General features: G+C 41.6%; 1 protein-coding gene across 4 annotated transcripts in view; it reads right to left on the bottom strand.

Annotated features, from left to right (window-relative positions):
- Positions 1 to 19,490, bottom strand: part of FRY (FRY microtubule binding protein) — a 439,393-nt gene that overhangs the window by 26,414 nt on the left and 393,489 nt on the right. For all 4 annotated transcript variants that reach the window (XM_059378057.1, XM_059378054.1, XM_059378056.1 and 1 more), the window contains 7 exons: positions 19,300 to 19,461; positions 16,718 to 16,792; positions 14,083 to 14,253; positions 7,771 to 7,971; positions 7,056 to 7,217; positions 3,934 to 4,100; positions 2,413 to 2,602 (listed from right to left, as the gene is read on the bottom strand). In XM_059378057.1, coding sequence (XP_059234040.1) covers positions 2,413 to 2,602; positions 3,934 to 4,100; positions 7,056 to 7,217; positions 7,771 to 7,971; positions 14,083 to 14,253; positions 16,718 to 16,792; positions 19,300 to 19,461 — 1,128 coding nt within the window. The remainder of the gene's footprint in view (positions 1 to 2,412; positions 2,603 to 3,933; positions 4,101 to 7,055; positions 7,218 to 7,770; positions 7,972 to 14,082; positions 14,254 to 16,717; positions 16,793 to 19,299; positions 19,462 to 19,490) is intronic.

The raw sequence follows: 19,490 nt of genomic DNA, 5'->3' as shown, positions 1-19,490 counted from the left end.
CCGTTTACTATTTCTGCTGAAAAACGTTCCCATTCATTCGTTCTGTGTTCACTGAGCATCTCCTGCATGTTAGCAACTGTGCCAGGTCTAAGACACCATTGCTTCCCCTCTCAGAGGCAAAGAGACAATGGGTAATTCTCACAGAATGTGACGGGCATGACAGATGTAACCACAATGTGCTTGGGATCCCAGGTGACAGGAAGAAGGGAAGGCTTCATTCACTGAAGTGAGCCCCAGTCAGGGGTCTGCATGTTATGGGAGTACTGAGGGCCAAGAGGACACGGCCATTCTAGGTAGAGGGAAAAATATTGCTCGGGATGAGAAAACTGAGCACAGATAGTGCTAGTGACTGTAGTAAGAAAAAAAAAAAACCAAAACAGCCAAATTTAAATTATTAATGATTAACCATTATTTAAATAGACTTCAGAACAATATTAAAAATAAATTACTTTATTCTTTAACAAATAAATTTGCTTCAAATGGTAATTCAAATGGTTTAACATTTCAATCTGGCTCAACGTTAGAGTGTTTTTGGAGTTCTTATCTCTCAACAAACAATTGTTTTCTCTCTCAAGCCCCTCTAGCTTCCAGTTAATCTCAGACACAACTTTACTTTGTCCCATCAACTTTCTAAAAGATTTCCCAGAAAGTAAACTGAAAACTTGAGAGAGAGCACAATAACACTCAGTAAAAGCTATGGTGAGAAACCATAGCTTTAGTACCATTGGTATATAATTCTCCAAGAAAATGGGTCATAAGAAGGGCCACCAAGCTCAAAAACGGACTTTACCTTTTATAGATGGAAACTTTGTTAAGGCAGACAATCCCACTTTTAATAGAATTCCTGGTTTTCCTGTGTTTCCCTTCTGCCATGGCTTTTCTTGAAGGTAATCAATGAATGGGCCCATCCCTCATGCCAACCAAGTTACGGTCCACCTCTCGTATATAGTCAACAGAACTCGACCTATAAAACCAGGTAAGGGGGTTCTGCCCTTGTCTGTCTGTTCATTTCCCCATCACTCATGTCTACTGGAGGCTGCAACTGTATCGTCCCTTTCCATGTTTCCCCTGTATTATTAGTGGCAATTCTGTTTTGTGAGTTATCAAATGTAAGTTTAGAAAAAATGCCAAAAGAAAGGCACCTTTATTATAGGAAAACAGGAACTTGAAAGAAAGTAAAAAGAAGGGGGCAAAAAAAAAAAAAAAAAAAAAAAAAAAAAGGCACCCATAATCTCATCACTGTGAGTAAACTACAGTGAATTGCTAGTATATAATCTTCACTAGTTTCTGAATATTAAAAAATAAAAAAAAGGAATACTGTACACACTGGGTTTTCAAAACAAGTTTTCTCTTAATCTCTATGGTAACTATGATTCCATGTCAGCCAATTTTCACCTATAACTTCATCTTTTCTCATCCTGAGTGTAAGTCCCCGCCCTGCTACTTTCTTAGGCTCGCCTTCAAATACTGCACACAGGGCCAGTTAACTCCAGTGATGATGGAAGACCTTTGGGGTTGCTTCATAACAAGCGGTGTCTCTTCTTTTGCCGCCTCCTACCTCTGCCATCATTTGATGAAATTTGGAGTCAAAGTTCAGAGCAAGATACATAGAGGAGCTAATAGGAATTTGCACACCAACAGACAGGCAGGCATCAAAATAAACCTTCAAGCACCCCTCAGAAGTTGAGTTCTCCCCATCTCTTTGGTTCAGTCATTGTTATAAGTGTGTTTGGGGATAACAAGTGAAATCTGAAGGTGTCCACAAAGAGATTGCTACATTGAGCCATGGGCAAGGTGCCACGGGAGCCTGGCAGGGGGACTGGGAGCCAGGCTGCCCTCTGCTGGCCACACTCGGTACTGCATGGGCCTGGAGGAAGGGGCCTGTTTCCAGTTCACGCAGACTCTGTATGGACCGACTAGCAGGCTCTGGTTCATGCAGAAGCAAAGAATGACCGCCCATGTGTTCAGAAGCATCTACAACACGTTTAAGGAATTCATGCGGGGGAAAAGAGATAAAAGATAATGAAAGGCTAAACACGAATAATGTAGAAAAGGGAGAGACAGAGGAAGCGTCCAAGAGGAAGGACAGGATGAGGCTAGGCTTGGCAGAAGAGACCACTGGCTGGTTCTGGTGTCACGGATGACATCTGGGATGGATGACCTCTACAAAAAAGCCAGAACGGCAAGAGCGAACAGTCCAGCACGGATACTACGTCCTCTGGGGACAAGGCTCTGCAATCCTAGCTGGCGAAGGCCGAGCAGATTATCGTTATTAGAAAGGCTGGAGTCAGACGCAACCCCGGGGTTCCTGGAGCAGCAAACAGTACGAGCCCAGCAGGAGACCACCGCCCCTCCCGCCATCGGAAGCTAGCCTGCCGCCTGCGAGCAGTCCCCCGACCGCGAGCCCCGTACCTTAAACAAGGAGGAGAACACATGAAATGTGTACACGGCGCAGGAGCCGTCCGAGTCGCACATGAGCTGGTTGATGTGGCTGCGCCAGGCTTCCTCTGCGTCGTCGCAGGCCGCCGGCTGGAAGGCAGCAAGGATGGCCGAGAAGAAGGGCGAGGGCGGCGGAGAGACCCCCCTGTCACCTTCTCCAAAGCTGGGAAAGAGGAGAACAACCCAGTCACCCAGTGCCGTCCTCCTGCTTCCCCAGCCTCTTCCGCTGTCCTGCCCGGCCTCCCTTCGAGGTGGCTGCGGGGACCCTGCTCTGCTTCCCCCATCTTCGACAGTCTCTTCTGAATCTTAGGACAAAGAACCTTCACCTCCAGAGCTGCTGGGTTTCCTCCCCTTCTGACTTCCTTTATAGCGAGTGGGGTCCGGCCCCAGGAGCATCCAAGAGCGAACAGTCTCGCTTTCCCAGCCACCGGTCCCCGGACAGACAAACAATACTTTTGGCTCTTCTGCGCCTTTTCAGTTTTCATTGAGAACCATTAGAACAAAATTTGGAATCTTTTCACTTGTCCTTTGTGGGGGATGAGTATTAATGGCTGCACATGCATGAATGCCCAGGAGGGGCGGGTGGAGGAGAGAAGGGTAGTGGAAGAATAGAAAGGCGAGGTGAGAGAGACCCAGAGGGAGGAAGGCAGGAAAGAGAATGAACACGGGGGGGAAAGGTCGAGGTCTTCTCTAGGTTCTATTCCCTTCAGCTCTTCCTTCCAAGCACAGATCATTCTCACCACAACAGAGGGTCTTTGTCTAGCCTTATCAAAAGCTCCTTAGTTCTTTTCCACATTCAGAAGAGAGATTTTAGGATTTTGACTTTCTTCTCCGGAAGTAAATCTCTAGCCTTATCACTTGTGAATCTTTTTCTAGACACTGCAGTGGCTTTTTTTTTTTTTTTTTATGCGGGCCTTGAACTCACAACCCTGAGATCAAGGCCTGAGCTGAGATCAAGAGTGGGATGCTCAACCGACTGAGCCACCCTGGCGCCCCTGCGTTAGTGTTTTTATCTATTCCTCTCTATTTTTGTCTGTTCCTATTCTCTGTGTCTCACTCGTCTCAGAAACATCAGCCACTAGGCTGAAAGCCTCCCACTTAAAAAAAGAGTAAGTATTTAACTTACAAAGAGCCTCTTGTACTTGTCTTTTAGCTCAGAGTGGAAAGAATTTCCAAGGTTTGCCAGTCTTGCTTATCTTCAAAGCTTGCAAAGCTTAGACCATGTCCCCAGGCCCTCTTTGGCTTTTGAGTTACTCTGTGGCTTTTAGGAGTCACTACCTGAGTACCCCTTTCAGTTCCGCACCAGGCCCTGCTCTGACACTGGAGGACTCCGACCAGCTCTAAAAGCCTTCAGGGTCAGAAGTCGATTTCGACTCTTCTTTAGGAAGTCCCGGCAGTGCCGTGTGGCCTTCCACTTGACGTAAGTGAATGCGATACAACGTGCCAGGTGCCAGGTACGCCGTCACCGCTCATTTCCACCAGGGGCTTCTTTACCTCGCGAGAGTAAACTGGTCCATGGCTCTGTCGCCTTTTTCTTCTGCCTCAGTCATGTCCAGGCTGAAGCTGCCACTGCATTCGAAGGTTGCTGGGAGTTCATTGACAGAACTGGAGAGATCGTCCTCCTGCACGGCCGTGTCCTCCTCCTCCTGGACGGCTTCAGCCTGGAAGAAGAAAAATAGGAAAGAATCCCCCAATCATGTAAGAATATCTTTGGGAAAGTCCATTCAAAGGAAAAATAAGAGACAAATCCCGAGAGTGATAGAAATCAGAGGCATTGATTTTCCGACTACAAAACAGTCACTTGATATAACTGGACTGGGGAATTCTCTGAAGTACTGTTCATTCTTTACCTTCTTTTCAGTCTTGCCTATAATAGTTTCCAAAGAGGCTCTCAGTAGATTGCCCTATTTGACCCATGATCATGGGAGTATAAATGCTAAACTTGGAAAAGACCACAGAGACCCCTTGATCTAGCCCTTACATTTTATCTATTTTTAAAAAATTTTAAAAGATTTTATTTATTTATTTGGCAGAGAGATAGAGAGCACAAGTAAGCAGAGAGGCAGGCAGAGAGAGAGAGAGAGAGAGAGAGAGAGAAGTAGGCTCTCTGCTGAGCAGGGAGCCCGATGTGGGCTCTGTCCCAGGACCCTGGAATCATGACCTGAGCCAAAGGCAGCCACTTAACCAACTGAGCCACCCAGGCACCCCCAGCCCTCACATTTTATAAGAAACTCATGTGTAGGGAAGGGACTTGCCTGACATCAAGTAGATAAATCAGGGCCCTTGGATTCAGAGCTCTTTCCACTGTACAAACCTTGCCTTCCAAAGTGAGCTTATCCAGAGGGAATGCTCTGATACAGAATTCCTTTACCTATGGAAACTGGAATTTAGAATCACCAGTGACTGCTACAGTGAATGCTCAAGATCTACCTGCAGGACCCCTGAGTGGTCCACGGCTGCTCACCGAGCCCGCCATATTGCTAGGCCTTTCCATACTGGCCATCCTCTAAGGCCCACTTACATACATGCTTTGCTCTTGGAATCCCCCTGAAGATAACGGATAGGAGAGGCTGCTCTCACACTGCTGTACAATGAGCAGCGAAATGCAAGGGCTCTGGGTCAGGCAGAGTTGGGAGCAGTGAGGGGCAGGAGGGAGATGCAGAAAGTGTGATGGAAAAAGAGGCTGGGTTTGAATGCGGGCCAGGGGAACTCAGCTGGAGAACTGACTGTTCTTTAGGACAGGAAGGACGGCAAGTGGGTTACAGACCAGAAGAGGAGAGGAAGACATCACACGCACATGTTTCAGTGAGTCATTTTCTTAAAACAAAACCGAAGCCAGGCAAAATGGAAATATATATGAATTTGAGCATGATCATGGGTTGTTGGCTGGCCACCCAATTGGTATTCTGAATCTAGGATTCATAGAGAAATGAAGAGGGGTGTTTAAAGATATGTTAGGGAAACAAGATATCTCGTGTCTTTGAAGGAATTGCTCATAAATCCTGAGTTCCAGAGGCTTATTCATATCTGCTCTTTCCGGCTTTTTAAAACTACAGCGGTGCCAACGAGACTGGCTGCCGGTGGCTGGTCTGGGTTATTAGTGTACATAATCTGAATCTGTTGGGGGAGGGCTGAGTTCTCACAAAAATGTCTTTTATTTTCCCTTTCTCACATCACGGCTATATTGCACATTGTGGAAACCCAGCTCGGGTGGAAAACAGAGAGAGCCTTTCAGAAATTAGACTTAAATTTTCCTTGATTGAAATTAGAGGATTCCTGCATGAGTTCATAAATACATTACCACTCAGGTAGTGCTTTCTAGGAGAAATCTATGTAACTTAGCAATCAAAATTGAAAAATTGAGAAAATGACTATTCTAAGACTGAAAATAGCAAATGCGAATACGTGCACACTTATTTTGTGATGTGCTTCCCATGAAATGTAATTTCTTAGGACTAATCTTAGGCATTTTAATCTCAGACAAGTTTCCTTTCTGGATTTTTTGGCAAGAAAAGGGACTTTGCTGACTCTGAGAATCCACACTGTAGTCCTTCTGCACCGAGGCACTCTCATAAATAATTTCTTAAGCTTCAATGTTTTTAAGTGATTATGATTGATTGGTTGTTCTTGGTTTAAAGTATGTTGATTTCCCTGGACCTCAGATCTGTTTCAAGTGCACTATAAAAGAATACACAACAGCCAGTATTATATATTTTTTTCCATTAGAAGTATCAGAAAAAATATACTTTTATATATTTTAAAGATCATTTTATAACTTTCTCTTTCAAACTTATACTACCATAGCAAACTCAGGATAAAGGACACCTACTACCAACAGTAGGTTATTTTTTATTTGTAATATAAGAAAATACAATTCTATACTAAGGGGCATATATGTGGGCAGTTATGTGAACACAGTGCGGATCGTTTTATGATTAAGATATCTTAGGGAAATTTTGACAAAATTAACCTTAAGTGTAATTTAATCAATCATTTTAATTGCTAGATTTTTAAAGACCTGACCTTTTAAATAAGAAAATTATATCTGTTACTTACTTTTCTCGTCAGTCTGGCTAGGACAGTTTTGTTTAAATCTGGCATAATATTGTGATTAACACTGAAAATTCCAATAGTATGCTAAAATGCCAGAGTGGAATCAATGTACAAATTGTGTAACTGGTTCCTACATAGGAAAAAATTTCCCCAAGTACATGCAGACACCCACACCTCACTTAGCATATTGTTTTGTAAAAGTCATGACGAAGAACAGCAATTTCCAAGTCAAATTTCAGTTGAAATTATCCATACGCTCAGACATGCACTGATTAGTTTTATCATTAATCAGCAGCATTCCTGCTATACGGAAAATGCGAAATGTCTCCTTTGAATGAGACCTCAAAGTGAATCTCTTTCAACCAACAAGAAGATGGCTGCTCATTTGGCAGGGTAAAACAACTTCCAAACATAGGCTCCCATGCACAAATTCAATTATTTCAACAAAGTCAGAAAGAAAAAAGATACAGTCCCTCCACTTAGAGCCCCCAAAGACTTCTCAAAAAATTGGAAGTACTTTTTCTTTAAGAAAACTACAATCATGATTGCCCAAATCTCTTCACCTTGGAGCCCTCAGAAATCTGCAGATTATTCATATCGGACAAAGACGCCTCGAAGCTAGCCATTCTGGTGTTAAAGGAATGAGGGTCTGCAGGGGTCATATCACAGGCTGTGGTGAGCGATTCCATGGGATTCGTCTCCTCAGAAGGGGAGCGAGTCATGATCTGCAGAGAGAGCAAAGCAAATAAAACACAGTGTGGAGTTTCTTTAAAAGCTCAAATGATCCTTTATGTAAGAGTACAGACCATTGTGTGAGCTCACTCTGGGGTGACAAATATTTAACATGCCCATCTCACTACTGTTGGAACTTAACCCCAGCAGCTGGTGTAGGGCATTAGGGCACAGAACTCTTAAAACACAAGCACTCATATTTTCAGTTAACCCCAAACAAATGTCCATTATATTTCCTAAAAACGTCAGATGTCTCACGCATTTTTAGAAAGAGTCCAGCTTCGTAAACATATCTAAGAAAAAGCAAAGGCCTTAACAGATCTGATGGTGTTCAAGGCTTCTAACAAACACCCCAGTATTTGTGTCTGTTTGCAACCTGTAGACAAGAGGCTGGTTATTACCATCAGTCAGACACCCCCTGACATTTTGGGTGTTAAGTTTAGCAGCAGTGCCAAGTTTCTTTAGCGGCACCTGGTAACCACACTCTTGCCTCAATTACAAAAATAAGTCTCCTGTTTCACAGGGTGGGAAGGTAGGCCTACTCACTAGGTCAGAGTGCTCCAAGATCTGGCTGGTTGTGAGGTCCTCCTCTTCGGAGGACTCATCGGAGTCCTCGTGGTTCACTTTATTTAGGCTGGGAGACCTTCCTGAAAGTTGGCGCTCCTCCAGGAGCTGCATATCACACTTGTCCAAACTGTCCAGAGAACGCCTGCGCACTCCCCAGTTGAAATTGTCCATGCTCTCACCCTGAAATCACAGCATCGGCTGGTTTTTATGCCAGAATCTTCCTGCACTCACACCTTCACACATTCAATTAGTCATAGCTTAGAAATAAACGCTTTCATTATGAACTTCCAAGCTCTCGTCTACTTTGGTACCAAACATTTTGTTTACGTGATGTGAAAGGTAGTAAAGCATACTATTTTCACCTCAATGCATATAGAATTATAGGTAGAAGTGATTACACACTTCTCTTGGGCCTGGTGGGTAATATCATGTTTTATTTATTTATTTTTTAAAAGGTGACTTTGGTCAACTCTATTATGATCTAGGTGTCCGAAAATCAGTAAGAAAGAGACCATTTGTATTAAAACAACCTCCAAAGAGGTATGGCCCCTCCCTGGCCCATTTAGTACTGTTTTCGGAAGGAAAAAGAGTAGGAGCTATGCTGTAGCACATTCCACATCCTCTGGGTATTAAGTAGAAGAGTATTAGGTAAACATTCCAGCCTGTTCCTGCTACAGCAGTTTTCGCAGATCAAATGCAGAGTTAAAAGAATATTTGAGAGCAGCTGAGTGAAGTCTGATGGGTCATGCACTATGCAAAGGCCAGAGCAGCATGGCTTAACTTTTGCTTTAGGTTCATCTTTAAATAACTGTCCCACCATAGAAAATTGTTGCTTTCCTGGACCTGAGATGATTGACCTGGTACCAAGCGCTAATGCTGACTTGTACCTTTTCATTTCCAAGACCTGCTCTAAGTGGCAATGCAGGCATTAGAGCTTCTCATATCCCAGACTTTCTTTACAGACCATTTGATATTAAATAAGCATATTTGTCCAACACAAAAATCTTCCCTAGAAAGTAATTGGGGTTTTATTTTTTTCTGTTAAAACAGGAATAAAGGAAGAGAAGTCTTCCCTGGTCCCTTGATAAGCAAGTTTTTACCTATGTAAATATATAACTGAATGAAATCTAGCCCAGAATCTTTTCATTTAGAAGTCATTTGAAACACTGTCTGATGGTTTGCTGAAATAAAGTAACTTCTTCTGGTGGGAGCTCAGTAGCATAATCATATAATATGAGAGATGTAAAATCACTGTTAAAAGTATAAGCTTTAAATTTATTAATCTTCATTTGGGTTAAGGATCTATTTCTTCTGGATCCTAATGGAGCAAATCTTGCCATCCTCATAGATCCCTCATAGATCCCTTTAACTTTTATGAAGTCTTTTTTTTGGCTATTTGTGGTAGAAGGCAATAGGTAAGAATCCCAAACCCATTCTGGATCTGATACAAAAATTATCATAATTTATTCACATATATGATGTTTAGGATTGTTCTTAGGACTGTTTGATTATAAAGAGTAGCTGTTTCTGCTGTTTTATCTGTATCTATACCTTTATCTGTATCTGCTAAGATAAATTGTCACCACATAATTTTTTTTCCTAATAGAAAAGATTAACTGTTGTGTTGGGATTTTAAAATAGCTATATCGTGAAAAACTGATAGAAAAATGTGGAAGAGGCGAGAGTTCTGGAAAGAAAAATAAAATGCTAGGTGTGAAGAAATTAAAAAGATGAAAAGAATAAGAATATAGAGAAAAAGGAGAGAAAGGTGAAAATTATTGGGAGAAATACACAAATATGAATATAAAACGTAATTCCTCAAGCTGATTCTCTGGCACCACCTCAGTGAATGGGTTGGATGAACTATCTTAGGCAACAATTCTGGACATCTTGCACACTGAACCTGAGAAGAATCATGAGCTTACAGAGAAATACAGATGTCTTGGGTGAGGGAATGCTACCCTGGGCATGGATCGCTGTTCCTACTGTAACGACTACACCTCTGGTGAAGACCTGAGTACACCAGGCATGAGAACTAGGGGTAAGGGAAGGCTGTTGTTGCAGGAGGAATATCTGGGTGTCTTTCTAGAAGATGCAGTAGCTCCATTAGAGGTGAACGTGTTGAAACTGTTTCCCTGGTAGTGGCTGAAGAATTGAGATGTAGTAGTGCATCTATAGTATGGGTATCTATAGTTTAGCTCGAGGTTCAAGTGTGTGAATATTAAAAAGTCAATAGTGCTACAGTCTAGCTCAAGGTCAAGTATGTGCTTATTGAAAGAAAGTCCATAGTGCTCACCAACTTCCAATTATAAAATAAATTCTCATCATAAGAAAAAAAATTGTAATGTTGTGTGGTGAGGATGATAACTAGATTTATTGTGGCCATCATTTCCCAAGATATATGACTATAAAATCATTATATTGTACCCCTCAATGTAATATAATGTTATATATGTTAATAATGCCTCAATAATAAAAAAAGATGGAACAAAAAAAAAGTCAGTAGTGCTATAGTTTAGCTCAAGTTCACGTGTGTGGTAATTAAAAGTCAACCTATGTGGTCAAAAGTCAAAACAGTGTTCTACTGATTATGTCAGATTTTCTATGTGTGAGAAATTCAGGACATGGCGAATTATTCAAGACAATCTGCATCTGTCAGTTATCAAACTTAAATAACTACTCAGGATTTATACTGAGATGAGAAAGTATTAGTGATAGAACATTCTAGAAGTGTCAGAAATAATATTCTTTGAAATAATTCTTTTTAATTCTAGAATTCTGTCAAGTAAGGTTTATTGTTGAAAGAATGTAGGTGCAGCATGGTCAAGTACAGTAGGGTGCTCATAGGTCAGTTTGCCCCCAACGATCCTGGCTTATGACTGTTGTCCACATGCGGTTATTATTAGCACTTCCCATTACTTGAGAAATGGTTCTCATTCGCATGAAAGTTTATATAGTCGCCATACAGACAGAGTGCCTCGAAAGGCATCTAAATGCACTGGAGAGTGCATTTCCAGGCATCTCATGCCTGGAAAGGATCTAACTGGAAGTGTTGGTGGTATACTGTGAGCTGCAGCTTGCTGACTTCACTTTTCGTAAGAGAACTGAACCACAGAACCAATCCAATTGGACAGCTGCTTTCTCAGAAATCATAAAATTTCCATAGATTTTCATATTTAAAACCTCACATTCGCTCAAGAGATATACTTATGCAGCTTCTAGACTAGGCATCTCAAGGTTTTAAAACTATAGTGTTTATAGCTTAGAAAACATTTGTGTTTATAGTTTAGAAAAATATTTCCATACTGGAGCAACAAAGAAAAATCTTTGTATCACACACACCTCAATGTAAATATGCCCGCAAACAAGCATACATATGCTAGAAGGGAGGAAAAAAGCAATTATGTTGTTATAAGTCTGCAATGATGCAAAACATCTACTTAGCATATCTGAATTAAAGATAGCAATCATCTTACCTGAAGTTCCTTGGTAGCAGAGTAAATGGACAGAAAAACAAATGAGAGGTCTATTTAAAATGATTAAAGATACTCAAGTGCATTCATCTTAGTTTTAACACAATAGCAATAAACAGGGCCAACAAAATAGGCTTCAGTAGATGTGACTTCAAAAAAAAAAAGGTAAAGATAGACAACCCTCCAGAGAGAGAAATCAGTATCAAACACCAGGAAGTTCCAACCATTTTAGGGGTGGATGTTCTAGCCAGGGTAATAAATCATAAGTACAATTTCTGGAAGAGCTTGCCACTTTGGTGCCTAGCAACTTCTGCTCCTCAACACTTTATTTTGGAGGGGGCCGCGGATGCTTACATTTTTATTTGTGAGAAAATTGTTAAATGTTGTGAGAAAACGAATGAGGGCCATCAAGTAGGGGGAAGAAAGTTGGCATCCCCTCATCTACCTCGCAAGACGGAAGTGTTTTCGGTTAGGATATGTTCACTGCTGATGTGCAATTAATAGCAAGGACACATTACCTTTTAAAGATTCAGAAAAATCCCAAGGTAAACTTACAGATAGGAGTCAATACATTCTGAGACTATTTAATGAAAAGGAAGAGACATAAAACAAAACAAAACAAAAAGCTTGTCTTTCTTTTTTGATAATAGACGCCAGATAAGCTTGGCTCTTCAGATGAGACTATGCTTGAAATTTTTCACCAACGACAGAACAAAGGAATGCTTGCTATGTGCCTGACACTCCGTAGAGGTTATCTTACTCCCTGCCTCAACTTGACAAGCAGGTATTAGCATACCCATCTAATAGATGAGGAAGTCAAGAGAGATGGCATCCACGTTTCAGGGCATAAAGCTACATTGGTGGGAGAGCCAAAATTCCAAGTTGGACCTGCCTGACCAAAGCTTGAGCATTTTTCCTCTAGCACTCTGTAAACTTGCTAGGATCCCTTATTATAATCTTATTGAGAAGGAGCAAAACATTCTCAGATAGTTTATTCTACTTAGATGGAATATATAACCTCACACTCTTATAAAATCTTAATCATATAAGATAAAATGATCACTATGATTTTGGAAATTTTCGTCTGCTAGGATAATAGAACACTAGAAGGAAGAGCAAGTATTCATTATTTATTGTTCCTGAAAACCATTAGCATAAAATTTAAGTTGAGAGGCACCTCAAATTTGCCTTCCTTTGTTTTGACAGAAATGAAAGTTTTTCGTTTTTCTGAAATTGTGTTTGATTCCTCTATATCACTCCTGAGAGGTCATGTCCCAGAACACTTTTTTTTTTCTTTTGGCTGAGACTGGAAAGTGGTACCTCCCTGTCTTCATTAAGCTTTCCCTCCTTTCTTTAACTTCCAGAGTAAAGAGGGTACCTAAGCTTGAATTCCAGCCGAAGAACAAAGATTAGGTCAGTGGCCCAGATCAGGGAGCTAATCTTCTGATATTACACGTAGCTCTGCCCCAGGGACATTTTGAAAGTATTCTAAATGGTTGTATTTTGCTTTAGACTTTTAAAAACAATCCTCACCCCACTTAGTTAGTTATTGATTTCTCTATTACTCATTAACAGTCAGAAAACTCTGCAATACTTTTTACTAATTCATGGTGAAAAGCTGACACTTGTTTTAAAGATGTCTTAAGGACTGGATCTGCTAAACTTGTTTTCTACAGAAAGAACAGGTAAAGAAAACATTCTTCATTCTGAGGACATAATTCTCCCCAGACATCCAGGGTAAGCCATGGATGGGAGGAACAAAAACAGATAGCTCCTTGGCCTGACTGCAGTGTAAGAGGACTGGTCTACAATCATGTCCTTTTAGGGAAGGTGAGCAGCTAATGGAAGCACCATTTCCTACAAGTTCATAGTTAAGTCAGGAGATGCCCATCAGAGGATCTGATAAACTGCGAATATGGGCCTCTACTTTAACTGAAAGACTGGCATAAAGCCCTTTCTCTTTCTGGGAAAATCAGTGCATTTAGCTAAACCTGAACTCCAGTGTGTTAAGGAACCCAGTGAGCCGGCTCGGTACTAGGCGTATTATATATGCTAGTCTCCCATCAGTCAATTTTGTTTTCCTCCACGAGGCCGAGACTAGCCCCAACTGGAAATGAGAGGGTCAGAATGATGCCCCTCCTTCCAATCCTAGTTTTCAAAATCATGATTCATAACTGAAAGCATCCTATTACCATAATTATCATTCAAATCCCCGAATCTGCATTTGCCGGTTGAGACATGAATTCAGCTGCTCCAGGTGTCGGGAACGCTAGCTATGGACCTAGAGCAGAGCTTCACGCGCCTTCTATCTTGTTTCAAGTTGTAATGATTTCATCAAACAGCACAAAGACGCCGGAGCCCTCAGGCTCCCATCTCCTGTTGGAGCAGGCAAGCTTTGAAGCGATCGAATTAGAGTAATTTCACTTTAAAAATAATTAGATGCTTAGCATATTTTACCCAGGTACCAGCGAACGGGCTCAGAACTTGAATGTTTTTGTGATTTCTTTTTTTTCTTTTTTTTTTTTAAGTTCACCTTTGGACTGTACACACACACTCTTTGTGTGATCATTAAACGTCAGCTCTTTGCCATTTAGAAATAACTTGGCAGCCTACGCCGTGGACTCAGACAGGAAGGGTGTGGTAACTTTTGCCAAAGTTAAGCTGCTGTCCTTTGAATAAGCGGATTCAAAATAAAGTTTACAGCTTTCCAATTAAGGACTCGCTCATAAAACCTCATTATTTAGCGGGTAAAAAGAAACTGTTTCCGTTAGTCAAGGAAAAGCGGAGTGGGTTATTCCTTACAGAGAATATACCGTACCTCTCCATCCTCCAGCTCCACATCCAGGAAATCAAAGTCCCTAAACACCCTAAACTGCTGCTCGCTGTTTGTGTCGTCCATGTTCTCCTGCTCGCGGGCGCCGTCCTCCGAAGACACCAGGCTCGTCTGGTGCTCCAGCAGGTCCAGATCCCCGCACGACGAGAAAATCACCTGCGAATCACAAGCGTCCTCTCCTGAGAGACCGTTCTCCCTTCGGTGTTTGTGCTACAAAAACCGTAATTGGCTCTTCAGGCCCTCTATTCCCAGTACACACCTAATTCCTTCAGTGGGTATTTTTAGAAGGTTCTCTCATTATTTATGTTGGACAGGTGCCTTCAGATTAAACTCATCGCGAAGACGCAAGTTCACGCAAGAGGAAAATACTCAAGTCACACTGGTGCTTTGTAGTGGATGAAGACTGGATCCCACCTGGGTGTGTGTGACCACTGAGTGTGTGTTCACAAACTAGGCAGCCAAGAAATTTTCCATTGTTTCTGAACTGAGGTTAGGAATTATACACAAGCACGTACACTTCACAAACATACGAGCACATGATATTTTAAGGATTACTGATACCAAGATAGGTTCTTGTAGAATGACCTGTTGAAGCAAAGGATTTAACCCTTTCAGAGAGAAACCAGGAACTGATAAAGAATAAGAAAAAGAAGCCAAGAATTACTTTCCTTGCTCATCTGAATTATAGACGGGTATCTGAGCAGCCATGCTCATAATTTATACCTAAATTCCTTTCCTGTTGATATAAACAGAACAAAACTTTTTTTTTTCCTATTAAGAGCTTTTGTATGTTAATATTTTAAAGCTATCTTCTGTGTTTAGGTTATTTCCACCAGGACATTTTACTAGAACTTTACAGAAATAAGAAACTGCAAATGAACCTCATTGTTTTGCTATCCAGCCTCTCCTGAAAATAGATTGATATTAAATAAAGTGAACAATATGATTTTAAAAAGATTTTATTTATTTCTAGAGTGTGAGCAGGGGAAGGGGCAGTGGGAGAAGGAGATACAGAATCCTCAAGCAGACTCTGTAGTGAGCCAGGAGCCTGAGGCAGGGCTCGATCTCATGACCCGGAGATCAAGATCTGAGCCGAAATCAAGAGTCAGACTCTCAACTAACTGACTGAGCCACCCAGGTACCCCTCAACAGGATTTTTAAAAATGATTATAATGTCTAGTCTTCCTTGAAAAGTAGATAAATCATCTATAAGAATTTAATATAACAAGGTCTCTCAAAAGAAAAAAGAATAGATTTTTAATGTATTTTCTTCGCCCCACAGTGTTTGAGAACAGTCCTGGGGCTGGCACTATGTTCTCATAAAATGGCCCACGACACACACTTTGCACAGGGATGGTGACTGGGTCTCTGAGATCAATAGCACTGAGCACCAGGAACCTAGTTCGTGACAGATGGGGCTAGAAATTGGATTCCCTCCATTGAAGGCTCTTTTCCCAGTTAGTGCCATGTCTCCTGTCTGTCCCCTACTCCAGGCAAACATCTGTAGCTAGAAGAGCCTCAGCACCGAAGCAGGCAGTTTAGATCTGAGGAGGACGTGCCAGCCCCAAGGGCAGTAGGCAATGGCCCTTGCTGGAGGGCTGCCCTGCAGAGAGGCAAAATGCTCTTTTCCTCTCCTTCCACCTGCCCTGCCACGATTGCCTCAACCCCTCTGCCCTCGGTAATGTCACTGGAGCCAAGCAACAAGCCACTGATCAGTTACACGAGAAAGGTGACTTCAGCGGAAGCCGAGCTTAGCTGCTGGCTGGCCGCGGCACTTTTCCCCAGATAAGACACCAATCTGTGCCTGCGCGAGAATGTATGCATCTCTAACATTTCACCTGCAGACACATTTTGAGATTGAAAAGACAGCTTCCCTGGGCAACCATTTGCTCATTCTTTATCTGGGAAATTATTTAGTTTGCTATTTTTTTTTGTTGTTGTTGTTGATAACAAAGATGCTGAGATATGGACGAAATAAAAATGCCCGGTGAAACCAGACCCTGAGATTTTTATTGCTTTGACTACAGTAGACTCACAGACAACTTGAATTTTCTAAATTATATAAAAGCTTCAGAGGCTAAATTCAAACACTGCGATTATTCATTTATTCCAAAGCCCAATGGCATGCTGCTGTTCTTCTGTTTTAACTGTAACATCAGTGGACATTTATAAGAGAAAAAAAAAAAACCCATAATGATATATCATTATTTCCATCCCTATGGTGCATGAATAAAACAATGACATCACAGGAAGCGGTATGCATACACAGAGCAAAACTGCACCCCAGAGGAATGTATATTAAATATGATGGTGCAGGAGAGAGTCATAAATAAGGACATCTGAGCATCTTCATAAAAAAAAAAATCCAAGAAATCTTAAACAATGAAAACTGAGTATTTACTTGCAGACAAACTAGAGCAAACAGCCCACAAAACTGTTCATTGTTCATTGTTTCTGAGCTAAGTGAGATCAAAAATTGCAGTGTGGAGAGAATCTAGGGGTTTGATCTAGATGGTGGGTATCCTACCTGTAATTCCTAGCAGATTTCTCTAAAGCTAAAAAAGATTGAAGGTAAGAAAGACACGGTACCGACATACACGCGATACATGACAGAACTTACTGATGGATTTTTGCTTAATCCTACTTCTTGGCCACACAGAGAAAGGACATGCACCAACTTCTCTTTTGTCCTTTTCTGGAAAAGAGACCCACAAACACGTTTTAATCATGAGGTCCTGGGATCAAATATTCTCCAATACTGGAAGCCATTAGCCACATTGGAATATGGACCCTGAAATGTCGCCGGTGAGAATTGAGACGTAAAATACACAAAGGCTGGGAATGAAAAAGGAATGCAAAGTATCTCATTAATAATTGCAAAATATTGGCGGCATATTGAAATAATAATATTTGATATATGGTAGATTAAATAAAACATTATTAAAAAAACAGGTTGTTAAAAATGATTTTATGTTTCTTTTTATTAAAAAAAATGCAACTGTTAGAAAGTTTAAAATGAGGTGCACATTATGTTTCTACCGGACAGTGCTGATCTAAGTTTTCCCAAGGGAGGGGGGTGAAAATCAGCCCCTGGTTCTTCAGCAGATATTGCTGACTCCCCTTGATAATCTTGTCTGTTACAACTTTCAGCATTAGCAAGGCTTTCCTTGCTTATACCTAAATTAAATCTTTTATGTTCTAGTACAAATCTATTTTCCTTAAATGGAAGAATAACTTTACCTTCTGCAGAATTAAAAAATTCAATTATCTGCAAGCCATATTAAATCTTTTTCAATTTATTCTTCCTAAAGTTAAACAGATTCAATTCCTTTTGCTTTTCTTCATGAGCCTTATTTTTGGGTACTTACGCATGGAGATTCTTCTATAAACTGTCACATTTTCCAATGATATAGATAAACTAGATCTCAGGATGATTGGTGAGTTGAGAATGAAAAGGAAGAGTAGCCAGGGCCCAAAATATGTTAATGTACTTCAGAAATGCTCTTAAAGCAATCTTGGAAAATGATTTTTCCCTTTTAATCTGATTTAAGTTAATGTGGAGACTGCTAGGAGGCCAGTGTCATTCATAGCCTTTCTTTCTTAATGGAATTTGGCTTCACTTCATTCTTCTTTCCAAAATTATAGAAGGGACTCTCAATACCATGTCTTTTCAAGGTCAAAGACAGGAAGACCTTGATGTGGGCAGATGGCGAGAGATTTGCTAAAATATTTCCCTAACTTTGTGGGCATTTTACAATTCTAGGAAGGAATCAACACAGAGGAACCTAGAAATGGGATGTATATTTTTCTTCTCTTTTCCAAATCCCCAAGAAAGTATAGTAGGCTCTCTTGCACAACAGCTCAATGAAATGTCATTGAGAAACAGCAGTGCGCCAGCAGGTAACATGCCATCCATTTCCCTTTCCTAACCTTGGTGAACCCTACAGTGCCCTGCTCAGCACCCACCATTTGACCTTCTTCCAATAATACCATCCCTCTTTTTATCTTGGGAACAGCTCCTCTTGCATTAAGTGGGGCTTTGCCTGTCTCACACACGTTGTAAGAGTCCCTTCTCTAGAATGGGTATGGATGTTGGGGAAGGAAAGCCTCTGTCCTAAAATCATCAGAGCCAAAGACCGTGCAAATCTGGAGCTGCTGGAGGCTGTTGGTGTTTCATAAGACAAGAGTCTGCTTGAGAATGAAGTTTCTGGAGAGGGAAGGAGGGCCACTACTGGGAAGGGAAGGAGAGGACAGTGAGAAGTTAAGGATCCAGTTCCTCATTTTGTGTACTAGAATTCAGCGGTGTGTGAAGACAAGATACGGGAGTTAATAAATTCCTTTTCCACTTAAGGTAATTTTCCACCGGGCTTCTGTCATGTTAGTTACTGAAGAGCCCTGAATAAATGCAGAGGTTTCACTTAACAGCAATACAGCCTTAGGCTGTGATAACAGAACTACAGAAAGATCCAGCAGCCCACTGTGCTCCGTGTGGCTCAGACTGTCTATGGAGACCATGACTGGAGTGTGTGCTTAGAGGACAGTACTGCTGTCCCCAGAAGGGCCACTGGAAAACAAAGTATGTGCATATCTTAGACTAAGCGCAAGCCTCCCAAATGTCCATTCACAGAGCAGCAGGTAGATCTGACTACTTTCTACCTACTCTTTTCTCCCTGACCCCTTAGAATCATTCACTAATCTCTTCCCTCCTCCTGCCCCTCTCCATCAGTGTAAGAACTGAGACAATCTTACTGGTCTACACAGCACTGTGGCTTGAGGAAGCAACCACAAAAGCAGATTCCGCATTTGTGTAGCCCTATCATGCAGAATGAGCTAGGAGAACTAAAGATGTATTATTTGGAGAAAAGAGGGCTCATTTCGGCTAGTGGCAGAGGGAATGGGTTTCTTTATCTATTTGAAAGGCTGTCATGTAAAAGAGAAGCCACATTTCTTTTTCTAAGTCTTAAAAAGAGAACTAAGACCAATGGGTAGAAGCAGCAAACATCAGACTTCACCTCAATGTAATGCGCAGTTCAAAGATAAATAGATTCCCTTGGAATGCCACGAGATCCTCATCTCTGAAGTGTTGATGCCTCAATGGGCAACGTCAGGTTGGCAGTGAAGGAGCGCCTTATCACACGGGCAGCTGGGCTCGCTGGGTCCCCCCGAACTCCCTTCCAATCCTGGGAGCTTAGGATTCTGTACCTGAGAATACTGGGGTCTTTTCCAGCTTACAGGAACAAGGACATTGGAGTTGGAGCCTGATGATGTGGACGATATGCTCCTGGTGACAGCCATGGCCCTGGGCTTCCCATCCCGTCCAGAAGAGCTCTGCAGCTCATCATACCGCCTCCCGATGATGGGCGTCTTGACAAAAAAAAAAAAAAAAAAAAAAA

Source organism: Mustela nigripes, chromosome 15 (genome assembly GCF_022355385.1).
Source record: "Mustela nigripes isolate SB6536 chromosome 15, MUSNIG.SB6536, whole genome shotgun sequence".
NCBI classification, from domain to species: domain Eukaryota; kingdom Metazoa; phylum Chordata; class Mammalia; order Carnivora; family Mustelidae; genus Mustela; species Mustela nigripes.
This window is presented reverse-complemented; position numbering and strand designations above follow the sequence as displayed.